We start from the raw sequence: 13,390 nt of genomic DNA, 5'->3' as shown, positions 1-13,390 counted from the left end.
CATTTTGTTTTATTTATGTTTTTACCAAATTAAAATATTTTCCCCCAGGCTTTTATCAAATTACTTTTATATTTTTAATGATTTCTTCTATTTTGTTAATATATTTAATTCCAAGATCTTTATATTTATTTCTCTTAACCATTATTTTATTTTGGTTATTTCCCTCTTTGAGTTGCGTTTAGGGAGGAAGTGCTATGCAGCTCCCCGTCGCTTGATGGACTCGGTCTGCTCCTCTTTTGATGACATTATGCTCTTTGCACATTGCCTGGCAGTAAAAATGAAACTTTATCTCCACTGACCTGCGGGGCCGGAGGTTTGATCTGTCACCGGGGTCAACCAGTTTAGATCTGCAGCAGCCAGAGAGGGGAAGAGAAGAAGAGAGGAGAGAAGAAGAAGACAAGAGACGAGAAGAGGCTCTGCGCGGTGTGGATGTGATCAGAACCCGCGGCGTTGTTTGACTTCACCGGATTGGAGCAGAATCTGCAGCAAGCGTCCCTCCGAACATGTCTCGACTCGTCGCCCGTCTCTGTGTCTTCGCTGCCCGGCACTCGGCACCCAAACCCGGGGTGGTCGCCTGGAGGATCCCGTTGTTCGTCCGTCCCGTCTGCACGAGCCGAGGTACCGAGGGACAAAGCTTCACTTGTTTACCGTCACAACATCCTGCAGGTTTACACCATACGGATGCAGCGATATTAAAACATTTCATCCATTTAAAGAGTTATTTAGTGAAACTTGATTTAAGTATTAAGCTACAGGCTGCACTTGTTGCGCTTATAGTAACAGAAGAGGCTCACTGGGCTTAAAGGGGGTCTTCAGCAAAAGGCTTCGATTTAGGCTGTTGTTGTTGGACAATGTGGAACTATACAAGAATCTTAAGACGGTTACTCTCTAGTACCTCTGAAGTGACAGTATAGTGTGACATATGATGTGTAGGATCTGCTTTAAGAAGCTGTAAATGTGTAGAAAACAAGGCTGGTATACTTCTACACCTGCACAATCCAATGTAATCTAAATACAAACTATATAAAAGTCCATCTTTGAAGCTTGTTATGTTTTGATGACATCATGTTAGCAAGGTGATGATTTAATTCACTTTCTGCTACTTTGTCTATACATTACAGTCCGGTTCATCTCCACTATCCATGGTTTCATAAGTGACCACCGAGATCAGGGGCCCCACAGAGTCCAGGGTCGATTAGTAACTAGAGTGTAAGATTAGAAAGACAGTGACCCTGGTGTGTGTGTGTGTACGTACAGCAGCTTTCTGAGATCTCTTATTTGCAGTTGGGCTCTGTTGCAGTTTTGCAGTCTCTTACCCGTTACGATGAGACGACAGACTGGAAAAAGAAACTGACTCCAGAACAGTATGTGGTCACCAGAGAGAAAGGCACAGAGGTGGTGAGTATCACTGAATAATGTCTCTAATAAACACACACACACATCCACACCAGCACAGATTCAGCCTCATAAACAAAACCATCCACTGAGTTGGACTTTGCGTTGTCACGTTGTTGACCTGAGTCAGGTTCAGCACGTCCAGGCATCTGCTGTCAATTGAATTGCCTATGAAACTCTCCAAGTAACCTCCAGTCTGCTTTATTTCCACTTTATAGTGAGTAATGACTGAATTATCATCAATCAATCATTTTAATTTGGCCCAAAATCAAGAAGTTATGTGTACAAAACTACTTAACTGATCAAAGAATTCTGATACACAAACTTTGCCTTACATTGTGTGTGTTTGTGTTTGTTTGTGTGTGCTTCCAGCCTTTTAGCGGGATCTATCTGAACCATTCTGAAGTTGGCATGTACCACTGTGTGTGCTGTGAAGCTCCACTCTTCCGGTAAACGTTCATGTTGACACTGCCTACTATTATTACTTTTATGTGATTACTAATTCTTCTAATAATAAACTCACCTCTCCTCCTCCGGTGACAGCTCAGAGGATAAGTACGACTCGGGGACGGGCTGGCCGTCATTCAAAGAGGCTCACGGGACCTGGGGGCGAGATGAAAGCCACGCCTCCGTCATCCGTCGCCCTGACAACAGCCTGGGCAGTGCTGGAACAGAGGTCCTTTGTAAAAACGTGAGTTGTATTCTGGTTGCATTTAGTTTTGTGTAAAGTAACAACTATATTAGTGTTGTTTTGTGACTGTTGTGTGTGTGTCATGCAGTGTGATGCCCACCTGGGTCACGTGTTCGATGATGGACCGGATCCCACGGGTCAGCGGTTCTGTATCAACAGTGTGGGCCTCACGTTTAAAGCCAGAGAAAACATCATACCGGACAAGGCCGAGTAGAACCCATGACCTGCGTGAACTGGACACAAACACACAGCACTGATTTGTTTGTTTGTTGATCGCATAAGTCTTAAAGCAAATGTCCTCTAATCCGTCCTCTTAAAGGTTGAATTTTGGTCTTTTGTGTGGGAAATGGCGGCCAACCCAATGTTACAAAAATGAATTTGCAATTGATGGCAAAGTGTTTTTTGACTTAAATAATCAAAATTTGATGTGATTTAATTTTGTAATGATTGTATTTTGTGTTTCACTCTGCTTCCACACTAATCTGATCCCAATGACTTGTCCCTGTAATAATTGTGCACACATAGCTGTCAATTTATCAATAAATGTCTATTTTCTCTGTTTTCTCAGCTGAAGTTTTGTGCTTTCGATATGACTGATGATTACAAACTCTGCTGCTCTGTCCTCACCTCTGCCAGTAAACCAGGTTAATATGTAACCTAAGAGCCCGTCCTCTCATTCTGTTTGTCTCTCTCTCTCTCTCTGTGTTTGTGTGACGGCACAGCAGGAGGGATAACAGATACAAGTGTTAAAAGAGAACTCGGGAAATAGTGGACAAGCGGACGAGAAGATGGCTGGAGTGTGGCGCTGTACGTTGATGGTGTTGGCGTTGATGTGTGTGTATTTGTGTGGATCCTCTGAGGCCGTGGGGGGAGCGAAGAGTCGACCTCGACCCCAAAGACGACCCCGCAAGAAGCCAAAGGTTGAGCCCATTGATGTGACCCCACCTGCACAAAACATAAACATGCAGCAGGTAAGAGATGAGACCAGATACAGCAGAAGATGAATACACTCTGCTACCTGCTGCTTACCTGTCCTTTATCGAAAGTTTCTGATTGGGTTTTGACGTAAATGGGGCGACTTGGTTGAACAAAATTCAGGTAGAAGCGGATTTGTAAAGAGAGAAGTTCACCTCTGGAAATTTCAGAGGAAACAGCAGCCTGAGAGCTCCACAGTAAAGAGCTCACCGACCTTTGCACACTTGACGGCTTTAAATTGATTCGTACAATGATGTCACAAAAGCACAAATATTGCAAAAGAATTAGTGTAAAGCACAACACAGCTGCTTAATCTATTCATCCCTGAAATAAAGAGTATAATATAAGAAGTAAAGTCATGAGTGTGGGTGAATTGTTGATCATTCGGACACACTTGTGTAATTGTGTAAATATGCTCCATTAGGCAATAAGGGGAATTTCACTGGAATACAAAGAAATGATGCAAACCTGAAACGTGTTCATGCAAACCTTCAGTGTGTGTTTGCTGATCCTCCTCTTGCGTGTTGCAGATGGGAGGAACCTGGTTTCTGCTGAACTCCGCCTCCAAATGCTCCTACCTGATGAAGCACGGCACCAAAGTGGAGCCCACAGTCATCAGCCTCACTCCTCCCTCCGGACCCGTCCAGACTGTGGCCATCAGCACCAAAACACGCATGTGAGTCCAACTGGGTGTTTGCCTCTGCAGTACCTTTGTTTAACAGCAGAGGGAGCAAATGTGCCACCAAATCTCCGCCCACATGGCACCGTGACTGCGGGCTTGAACAACATGTGGATGATTTTATAATAACAGGAAGACTGAAAACACATTTGTCTCTCTGTCCTCGATCATAACCCCAACAAGGAGAACATTTGGGGTCAGCTTGACCTGGTTTCGTTCCCGAGTAAACACATGTCCCAGTTGTGATAGAACATTCCTAATTATCCTTCCAAAACAATGACTTGGCTCATGGCCTAGACAGAGTTATGTCCTCTTCTCACGAGGAAGATGAAGGATAAAACGAGCTCCTCAGAGTTCATAGCACTACTGGACAAACTGAGCATCAAACTGAGCATCAAACTGAGCATCAAACTGAGCATCAAACTTGTCTTAAACGCTCCTCTCTTCTCAGCAATCACCAGTGTTGGGAGATTCAGCAGGTCTATCATCAGACGGCGACCCCAGGGAGACTGACGCTCAAAGGTCTCAGTTCCTCCTTCTCTCTCTCTCTTCTTAATCCTTTTTCCAAATTACATAAAGGAATGTAGACAGACTCTGACCCGTGTCCTCTGTCCTCTCCAGGCCCTCGTCCGGAGCTGAACACAGAGATAGTGATAGGGGAGACAGACTACACCTCCTATGCCGTCTTGTACTATCAGAAAATGGGGAAGATGACCATGAAACTATACGGTGGGAGCTCCTCAGATGTTTGCCTCTTCCTCACTGACCTCCATTTGGTTGTTTTTGCGCTGTAATTTTCTTTATATGACCTGACTTGATTTGACTTCATGTCCTCTGGTTGCAGGCAGATCTGTAGACAACCTATCAGAGCCGGTTTTGGCCAAATTTGAGACGCTGGCTGAAAAACAGGGACTGGGCCTGGCCTTCCTCTTCCCCTTCCCCACCTACAGTAAGTCAACGTCCACCATGTGCATCAGTATTCACTAGTTTTGATAATAAAAACAAAAAGAAAAGTCACATTCCTGTTGTGAGCCCAGATGGGTTTATATCTCAACTTAATATGAACAAAGTTACAGAAACAAGTTGGAGTTTAAAGGCATTTAAGTGTGTTCTGTTTTTTTTTTTCATAGGTCATTGTGGTACAGTGGACCAGGACCATGTGCTGAGTAAGTGCAAGCAAACACACACACACACACACACACACACACACACACACACACACACACACACACACACACACTCTCTCTCTCACACACACACACTCTCTCTCTCTCTCTCTCTCTCACACACACACACACACACACGATCTCACACACACACACATGCACACACACGCTCTCTCTCTCTCTCACACACACACACACACACATGCACACACGCTCTCTCTCTCTCTCTCACACACACACACACAAACACTCACACTCTCTCTCTCTCTCTCTCTGCAGACTGCGTCCCTACGTGCTGAGGCAGGGAGACAGATTCCGTCCCACTCCTCATGCTCAGCTACTCTCTGGATTTTGCCCCACAGATGCCTGGAAGGATTACTGAGATTAAAACAAACAAGTTTGAGACCAAATGCAAATAAACAAACTGTTACATTAGACTGTCAACTTCATTTGTGTATTGGAAAGATTTTGACTTTTTAGCTGCAACACAACTAAAGGCAATAAAAGAGGTCAAATCTTCCTCGGCTCCATCACGACTGCTCTCTCTGAGATTAATGATGGAGGAACCTATTAGTGGAGAGGGCCAGGGGGGCTGTGTGTGTGCGTGTATGTGCGTGCGTGTATGTGCGTGCGTGCATGCATGAACGACACCCAGATGTGAGGCTCCAGAGGGGGTTAAAGAGTTTGGTTACAAAAGCAGGTTACCAAATCATGCAACCCCCCAACTCAACTCAACGGCACCTTCTAGAGTGTGTGTGTGTGTGTGTGTGTGTGTGTGTGTGTGTGAGTGTGTTACACAACCACATCACTGCAAGTCTGTGCCCTTTTAGTGTCAAAAACCAAAAGAAACCATCGCTGATCACCAAGCAAATTCAAATCAGCTCTTTACATAACAAAGTGAATGCTTGAGCTGTTATAACTGCATTTGAAAGAGACGAAGAAGAAAAGGAAGAAGAAGAAGAAGAAGAAGAAGAAGAAGAAGAAGAAACATCACACTTCCCTCTGAAGAGCCTCATTGTTTCAAAGGGATGAATGAATGAAACAATGTTCTGCAAATTCACACATTATCAAAGCTTTCTAACAATCGGAACGAGTCTATAAAGATCAACCAAATGTTTATCTGCAGAACTGGCAACATGTTTTATGAGCCATGTTAAAGTGAAGCAACCTGCATCTAAAGCCCAGAACCAGCAGAAGTGACATCATAGACATGTAGTTAGTGCATCTATGAGATGTTTGACGTTGAAATGTGTGTGATTTTATATTTATTAGAGTTATGGTGAGCATATGTAACACATTTTTTGTTGGAAATTTCCACTCTTGACAAAGAGGTCATGAGAGATGGAGGAGGGTTCCTTCTTTCACCCCCTCTTCTTCCTCATCTCCCTCTTCCTCCTCACCTCCCCCGCTGCTCCCACTCTCTCTCTCTCTCTGTCTCTTTGCGTTTGTGTGACGGCACAGCAGGAGGGATAACAGATACAAGTGTTAAAAGAGAACTCGGAAAATAGTGGACAAGCGGACGAGAAGATGGCTGGAGTGTGGCGCTGTACGTTGATGGTGTTGGCGTTGATGTGTGTGTATTTGTGTGGATCCTCTGAGGCCGTGGGGGGAGCGAAGAGTCGACCTCGACCCCAAAGACGACCCCGCAAGAAGCCAAAAATACAGCAGAAGATGAATACACTCTGCTACCTGCTGCTTACCTGTCCTTTATCGAAAGTTTCTGATTGGGTTTTGATGTAAATGGGGCGACTTGGTTGAACAAAATTCCCGTAGAAGCAGATTTGCAAAGAGAGAAAGTCACATCTGGAAATTTCAGAAGAAACAGCAGCCTGAGAGCTCCACAGTAAAGAGCTCACCGACCTTTGCACACTTGACGGCTTTAAATTGATAATAATAATGATGTCACAAAAGCACAAATATTGCAAAAGAATTAGTGTAAAGCACAACACAGCTGCTTAATCTATTCATCCCTGAAATAAAGAGTATAATATAAGAAGTAAATGAGTGTGGGTGAATTGTTGATCATTCGGACACACTTGTGTAATTGTGTAAATATGCTCCATTAGGCAGTAAGGGAAATTTCACTGGAATACAAAGAAATGATGCAAACCTGAAATGTGTTCATGCAATTGAATGCATGCATTTTTTTGTTGGAAATTTCCACTCTTGACAAAGAAGTCATGAGAGGTGGAGGAGGGTTGCCTTCTTTCACCCCCTCTTCTTCCTCATCTCCCTCTTCTTCCTCACCTCCCCCACCGGTCCCACACATGCCACTTGTGTAACAGTAGTGATTTGCATGCAAGTAGCAAGTTGTGTAAGTTGTGTGAGGGGATTTTGTAGGGGCGGGGGTCGGGGGAGGACAGGATAGGAGGAGTAGGAGGAGTAGGAGGGGACTAGGAGCAGGACGATATAAAAGCCGTCTCCTTTGTCTGTAGATCACTACTTCTCTCACTGATACTTAAACTACGTCACAGGTACCACATCAGAAGAAGTAAACATGAGTAACACACTGCTGAAGATGATGGCCGTCCTCCTCTGTGCCCTGGCTGCCTGTGCTGATGTCATGCCGGTGCAGAACTTTGATCTGGAGAAGGTAAGACTAAATAACAATCTTTGATGAATCAGTGGTGAAGGGAAATGTTTAGAAATGATTTAAGAGGAACAGAAGAAATTGTGTGACTAATCTCCTTCCTCCTCCCTTCCTCTTTATCAGATGGCAGGTAAATGGTTCATGGTTGGAGTTGCCACTGACGCCCCGTGGTTTGTGAACACTAAGGCAACAATGAGTATGGGCACAGCCATGATGGCGCCAACAGCTGGAGGAGACCTGGATCTGTCCTACGCCAACCTGAAGTGAGTCTGAGACGAGTCTGTTAAGAAAAAAGCAGGTTTTTTCTATTAAACCTCAGTGCAAGGAGATACGGAACAGTCTGACCTCATGTGACTCCTTGTGCTTTGTCTTCTCCCCTCAGTGCTGACAACACTTGCTGGAGAATGACCAACCTGGCCAAGAAGACCACCATTCCTGGACGCTTCACTTTCCGCAGCCAAAGTGAGACACGCACAAAACACACTCTCACACAAACTGGTACAGACGTACATCAATGCCTAACCCTTGTGTGTTTCCTTATCTGCAGTCTGGAACAACGACAATGAAATGACCATTGTCGATGTTGTGTACCTGGATTTCGCTTTGGTCCAAACAATCAAGACAAAGGACGGAGTGTCTGAGATCCTCAACAAACTCTACAGTAAGACAACGAGATTCTATTTGTTGCTTGAATTTCCCCCGGTGCCTGTAAATCTAGAATGTTCTTCATTATTGGTTGCTATATGACACACTGTATACTCAAGTGTAGTCAAAGGTAGTCCCTCAGTGTGAACAGTGTTGTTGTGTTTGCAGGTCGCACCCCAGAGAGCAGCGAGACCCTGCAGCAGAAGTTTATTCAGTTTTCTCTGGATAGTGGAATTCAACGTGACAACATTGTGATCCTGCCAAAGAGCGGTAAGTGCACAGACACACACATAGACGGAGACGCTTTCCGTTCACACCTTTGACTCACTGGGCTCTTTCTCTTTTGTTGTTTCAGATGAATGCCCCGCCGTTTGAGGAGCCCCTCTCCCCCTCCCTCTCTTCTGCTCACTGATCTCCGCTGCTTCACCTGAGACAATAAAACTCCACTCAAGAAGAACAATCACACTTCTAAACACAACAACCACCCAATAAAAGGCTGAAGGATCAACATGAGACTTGCCAAACTAAGCCAACTTTTTTATATACAAATGTTTTATACCTGCTAATGTCCTCTGTGTTTTATACTGCTGTTATAAACCTGAAAGGCAATAAAAGGATAAACTATAACTTCCGACTTGAATTGTTCCATTAAGGCTCTAGCCACACTGGCCCCTGCTGCTTGAAAGGGAAGAATCCACAGCCTCTGTGCTCACTGTTAAGTTACAGTTCAAGATTAAACGTAAATCTCTTGAATAATTATTTAGACTTCTGGTCTGAATCTGTGAGTGTGAGATCATGACCTGTCGCCCTGCCACCAGCTAAACCCAGGTGTGTTCTGATACAAGCCTAAAAGAAAAAACGTGATGTCCGTGATTTTAGCCGGCAACGGACGTTCCCGGCGCATGCGCAAAACTAGTCCCGGGTTTAATATCGTCCCCCCTGTAACCCCTCTGTAACCAGAGGTAACGGGGAGTTACAGGGGGGGCGCCAGACCCACTGGTTAGGTCGAAGGCACGCTTGAAAAAAAACTTTCATGATGAAAAGGTCAAAGCCCTCGGCTATTGCTCTTAGACAGTGACAAAGGAGGAGGAGGTAAAACGGGCCCAGGGTAGAGGTATGTCAGTCATTGTCTTAAATAACAACTTAACATGAAAATAGCGTTAGCTTCTTAGCTTGCTTGTAACTTGTTGACTCCCCCTCTACATCCATGAAGCTACTATGCAACAGAGCTGGGCAAAGCTACAAACTATGATTTGAAAATAAGTACTCACTTCAGATACCTACAAATACATTTGCATAAATCCTTAGTGTCACATAACCACATTAATTTATGCAAGATTAGAATTGTGGGCTGGTGTAGCGTATAAAAATATATGTAAACCTACTTTTTTGTATAGATGCACTGAGAAAGTATCTGCAGCCACAACAGGCACCTGCAGAAGCTGCAGCAGACAATCCTCCAGTGTCTTCTTCACCTACTGAAGAATGTAAGTGCATGCATGGTGCATTTAATATGAACAGTTATAATTATTTACTACTTTACTACTTACTTTATCATAATGCCAATGCTTTGCTTAGCTGAGAGAAGCTTCTCCAAGCTTAAGCTCATAAAAACTATTTAAGGTCCACAATGTCTCAAGAGCGCCTAAATGGACTAAGTATTAATCAAGAAGTGTCCAGGCAGCTGTCGTTTGATGCGACTATTGATGCCTTTGCTGCAAGGAAGTCCAGGCGTGTACAGTTTTAAGTATTTGTTGTCATGGTAAAGTTATTTTGTTAGTTAAGGGACTTTCTTTTTTGCACACTGTTTGTGTTATGTGTGAATAATGTTACTGACCACCAGAGTTTACAAGAAATCTAGATTTGTATTAGTTTGGTTATTCAATTTTTAATATCATACATGACTCTACATAATTTGACATAATTTCAGTTTGCACAAAACAATTGCACTACACTCTACTTTGCACTGTTATTTATTTATTTATTTATCTATTTATCATTCTTTGTTATGTTTTTATAGGTTGTGTGACGTGTTATCAATACAAATACAAAAAAGGAAAAAATATTTATTTGTGTGTCCTTGCTGGTTTGAATGAGGGGGCGGGGGGGCTACAATCTACACTTTCGCCCGCTCCAAATCACCCAGGGCCGGCCCTGCTGATAGGGCTCAATACAATCTATGAATCATTGTCAACAAATAAGTCTTTGTCAGAAATGTCAAATATACTCATATTCAAACACACTGGCAAAGTGTGTAAACCTCTGAGACGATGAAGTTCTGCTTCCCTAAAAAAACAATTGGACGTTGTTTCTGACAATGTTTTTTCCCTTAATTGACAGTGCGCCATTTTACCACAGGGGGGCAGTATGTAACCAGTCGCAGATGGTGGTCTGTACTGGTATCACTTGTTAAGCACCAGGGACTAAGTCTGCAGCAGTTAGAAGCTGATTACCACAGCATATGGGTCAAAACAACACTGATGGCATTGATAATAAAGGTGCCATTACGCTCTAGATTACATATTTATCTTAATATTACTTTATTAAGAGAAAACCTGAGCACCTTCATCACTCGATGTCTGTTTATGTCGCTCAAAACCTTCAAAATTAATCCATAACTACATCTCCCTCCTTACTCTTTCAGTCTCAACATTTCTCTGACTATGAGTGAAGCCTGGGTTAAAGGTCAGGGGTCAGAGCCATGGTGTCACAGTGCCTCTCATCTGCTCACCTTCATGGTAACCTGAAAGTGATCCACAGAAGAAGACGACATGTTAAAGATCAGACACTCTTTATTCAACTCAACAGAACTCAAAGTAGAACACATGGGAGATGGTTTGGTCTGTCGGCGCTGATAATGAAGCTAAATCATCAAATTCACACCGCATGGTTGTGTGTGTGTGTGTGTGAGTTGGCAAATGTGCGATCAATAAATTAAAGTTTAAAAAAGGTAAAGTGGATGTTTTTCCAGCTGTGCCTCGGCCTCCAATACAGAATTCTATGTATTGACAGTGCCCTTCATGTACAAGGTTGCCACGGTAACTGTTTTACCAGTTATACAGAAAGAAACCAAACTAAATTTGCAATCAAACGTCTATGCTGTGAAAATAAGGTTCTTTAGAATAAACTGTACATCCGTTGAAAGCATGTCGACTCATGCGCCGTCCAACATGCATGCTGCGTGTGTGTGTGTGTGTGACAGAGGGCAGTGTGGAAACTGCTGGAGTGTGTGTGACGTACGTGTCTTCATCCACCGCACACACTCTGTAACGTCGCCTCGTTATGCTCGTTTTGCTCATTCGTGCTCTTCAAGCGCCCTGGACGATCGGATTAGTGAGGATTTCATGCAGCGGTCGGGAATTTGTCGTCTCGAACGAGCGAAATGGACCCAAAACTGGAAGGCACGAAGGATTCATTCGCCAAATCTGACATCAGAACCTCGTCCCAGACTTCCTTCCCTTCAGATGTTGGCTGATTTGTTTTGTTGATGTTTGTTGTTTGGTGTCATCGCTCACAGCTTCGCCCTGAAAAGAAGCGATGTCACCGTTTCCCCATCATGCTCCGGAACATTCCATACCGATACAATCTTGCGTCATACAATCCATAGCACATACTCGTGTCATGTGTGTGTGTGATTTCCCTGTCATGTAGATCTGAGAGGTTTTGTATCGAATCAGTGTTGGAACTTTTGGATGTAAATCTCTTGAATAAAGTCGAGAGAAAGAAAACAGAACATAGAACGTTTTGTATTTACAAAGCAACATGTGGCATCCGTGTTCCCCTCCACGCCACGACAACATCAGCGGGGCTGTCGTGTTGCGTTCAAGTGTCGTGAGATATGAGTGTGACATAATGGTTTGGTGTGTTGACTTGATCGTTTCTGATTTGTAAAAAAAAAACAAAAACAAAACAAAAACAAGAAGGAAAGAAAGTGAAACTGCAGCAAAGACTGGAGATAAATCTGCGCTAGCACACGACCCGGTACATGAGAAGTATTTGTCATATACAGTATTCAAAGACTCCTGAAAACTCCCAAAGCACGATACAAAGAAGGACAAGCCGGTTAGTATGTACACAGTCTCAGGTGCCCCTCTCGTCTCTCTCTAATACTCTGGATATATACGTAAAAAAACAAACAGATTTCTGTACATGTGTCTCCCACGGCCCGAGATCATTGTCCTCTCAGGTCCGTCTCTCTGCCTCTCCCGTGATTGGACGTTGGGGCGGGGTGGGCGGGGTCTCACTCCTTCTCTCTTCGGTTTCCATTTCCGTGGCCGACTGGTCACCTGATGACATCACCCCCCGCCCCCTCCCCCCCCTTCCTATTTGTCCTCTGGTCGTCGGCTGCTAGATGAACCACTCCTTCTTCGATTCGTCGATGGTTTCCGGGTTGTCGGCGCCGATGATGGCCGTGTCCGCCGACTCGCCGCCGGCCTCGCCGCTCCCCTTGGCCTCGTTGGTGTGGTAGGTGCCCTTGTGGCGGAACATGTAGCGGATGAGGAACACCAGGGTGCACAGGATGGTGAAGATCACCACGGCGATGATGCCTGAGGAGGGGACAGGGACGGGGGACGCAAAGGACAAGTGAGACTATGTTTGTTTAACAGCACGGGGAGGAGGACGGCGGGCTCATATGTACCTCCGATGATGGCGGAGTTCCTGTTGACTCCATCAGGGATCACTCGCTCCTCGTTGAAGGGAAAGTCTGGATCTGAACACGCAGAGAAAGACATAAACGAAGACTTTAACCAGCTGAGTTTGACTCCATCACCTTTGATTAAGAGGTAAATTGCAGGGGGTTAATGGTGGAGGAGCCTCCGTCTGCTCCATTAGCCCCTCCTGAGCCATAAACCTGCTCCAGGCACACTAATGGGACGAGCAGAGGGACGAGATTCATTAAACATCCATGACAGATCCACCGTTCATCTTCCTCTTCTGCTGCAGCCGTCGTCTGTAATTGGGGCCAAGCGAGCGAAAGGTGGTCCAGGTCGACGATGACTTGGGTATTTGTGAGAAAAGATTTAGCTTGCTCCGTCGCTATCTCCATTTTATCTCACACACACACACACACACACACACACACACACACACACACACACACACACAGTGAGCGCAGAAATAGAGCACTCCAGTTGATGGAGCGCCGTGATGATACGCCAGGGACGCATAGATAATCGCTCTATCGCTCTATTTATAGAGACGATAACGCTGAATGCACCCTGATGTCGAGGGAGGGAGGGGAGGGGGAG

General features: G+C 44.6%; 4 protein-coding genes across 4 annotated transcripts in view; 3 read left to right on the top strand and 1 right to left on the bottom strand.

Moving 5' to 3' along the window:
- Window positions 1-313: 313 nt before the first annotated feature.
- Window positions 314-2,963, top strand: msrb2 (methionine sulfoxide reductase B2). Its single transcript, XM_076158121.1, has 5 exons — window positions 314-618; window positions 1,301-1,398; window positions 1,768-1,844; window positions 1,939-2,086; window positions 2,175-2,963. The coding sequence occupies exons 1-5, from the start codon at window positions 504-506 to the stop codon at window positions 2,298-2,300; spliced, it is 564 nt and encodes a 187-aa protein (XP_076014236.1). The 5' UTR covers window positions 314-503; the 3' UTR covers window positions 2,301-2,963.
- c8g (complement component 8, gamma polypeptide) lies at window positions 2,875-5,341 on the top strand. The gene is made up of 7 exons (XM_076158120.1): window positions 2,875-3,057; window positions 3,592-3,737; window positions 4,192-4,262; window positions 4,362-4,469; window positions 4,585-4,689; window positions 4,871-4,906; window positions 5,186-5,341. Exons 1-7 carry the CDS (start codon window positions 2,875-2,877, stop codon window positions 5,203-5,205), a joined length of 669 nt encoding a protein of 222 aa, XP_076014235.1. The 3' UTR covers window positions 5,206-5,341.
- Window positions 5,342-7,338: 1,997 nt separating this feature from the next.
- On the top strand, window positions 7,339-8,768 carry ptgdsb.1 (prostaglandin D2 synthase b, tandem duplicate 1). Its single transcript, XM_076158400.1, has 6 exons — window positions 7,339-7,499; window positions 7,620-7,759; window positions 7,879-7,958; window positions 8,044-8,157; window positions 8,310-8,411; window positions 8,497-8,768. Exons 1-6 carry the CDS (start codon window positions 7,404-7,406, stop codon window positions 8,514-8,516), a joined length of 552 nt encoding a protein of 183 aa, XP_076014515.1. The 5' UTR covers window positions 7,339-7,403; the 3' UTR covers window positions 8,517-8,768.
- A 2,164-nt stretch (window positions 8,769-10,932) lies between these two features.
- cntnap2a (contactin associated protein 2a) overlaps window positions 10,933-13,390 on the bottom strand; it is a 198,617-nt gene continuing 196,159 nt past the window's right edge. The window contains exons 25-26 of the mRNA XM_076158328.1: window positions 12,781-12,852; window positions 10,933-12,688 (exon numbers count right to left, since the gene is read on the bottom strand). Coding sequence (XP_076014443.1) covers window positions 12,489-12,688; window positions 12,781-12,852 — 272 coding nt within the window. The 3' untranslated portion in view covers window positions 10,933-12,488. The remainder of the gene's footprint in view (window positions 12,689-12,780; window positions 12,853-13,390) is intronic.

This window comes from Genypterus blacodes, unplaced genomic scaffold (assembly GCF_046128005.1).
Source record: "Genypterus blacodes isolate CSIRO-AG114 ecotype Tasmania unplaced genomic scaffold, CSIRO-AGI_Gbla_v1 ptg000076l_1, whole genome shotgun sequence".
In the NCBI taxonomy this organism is placed as follows: domain Eukaryota; kingdom Metazoa; phylum Chordata; class Actinopteri; order Ophidiiformes; family Ophidiidae; genus Genypterus; species Genypterus blacodes.
This window is presented reverse-complemented; position numbering and strand designations above follow the sequence as displayed.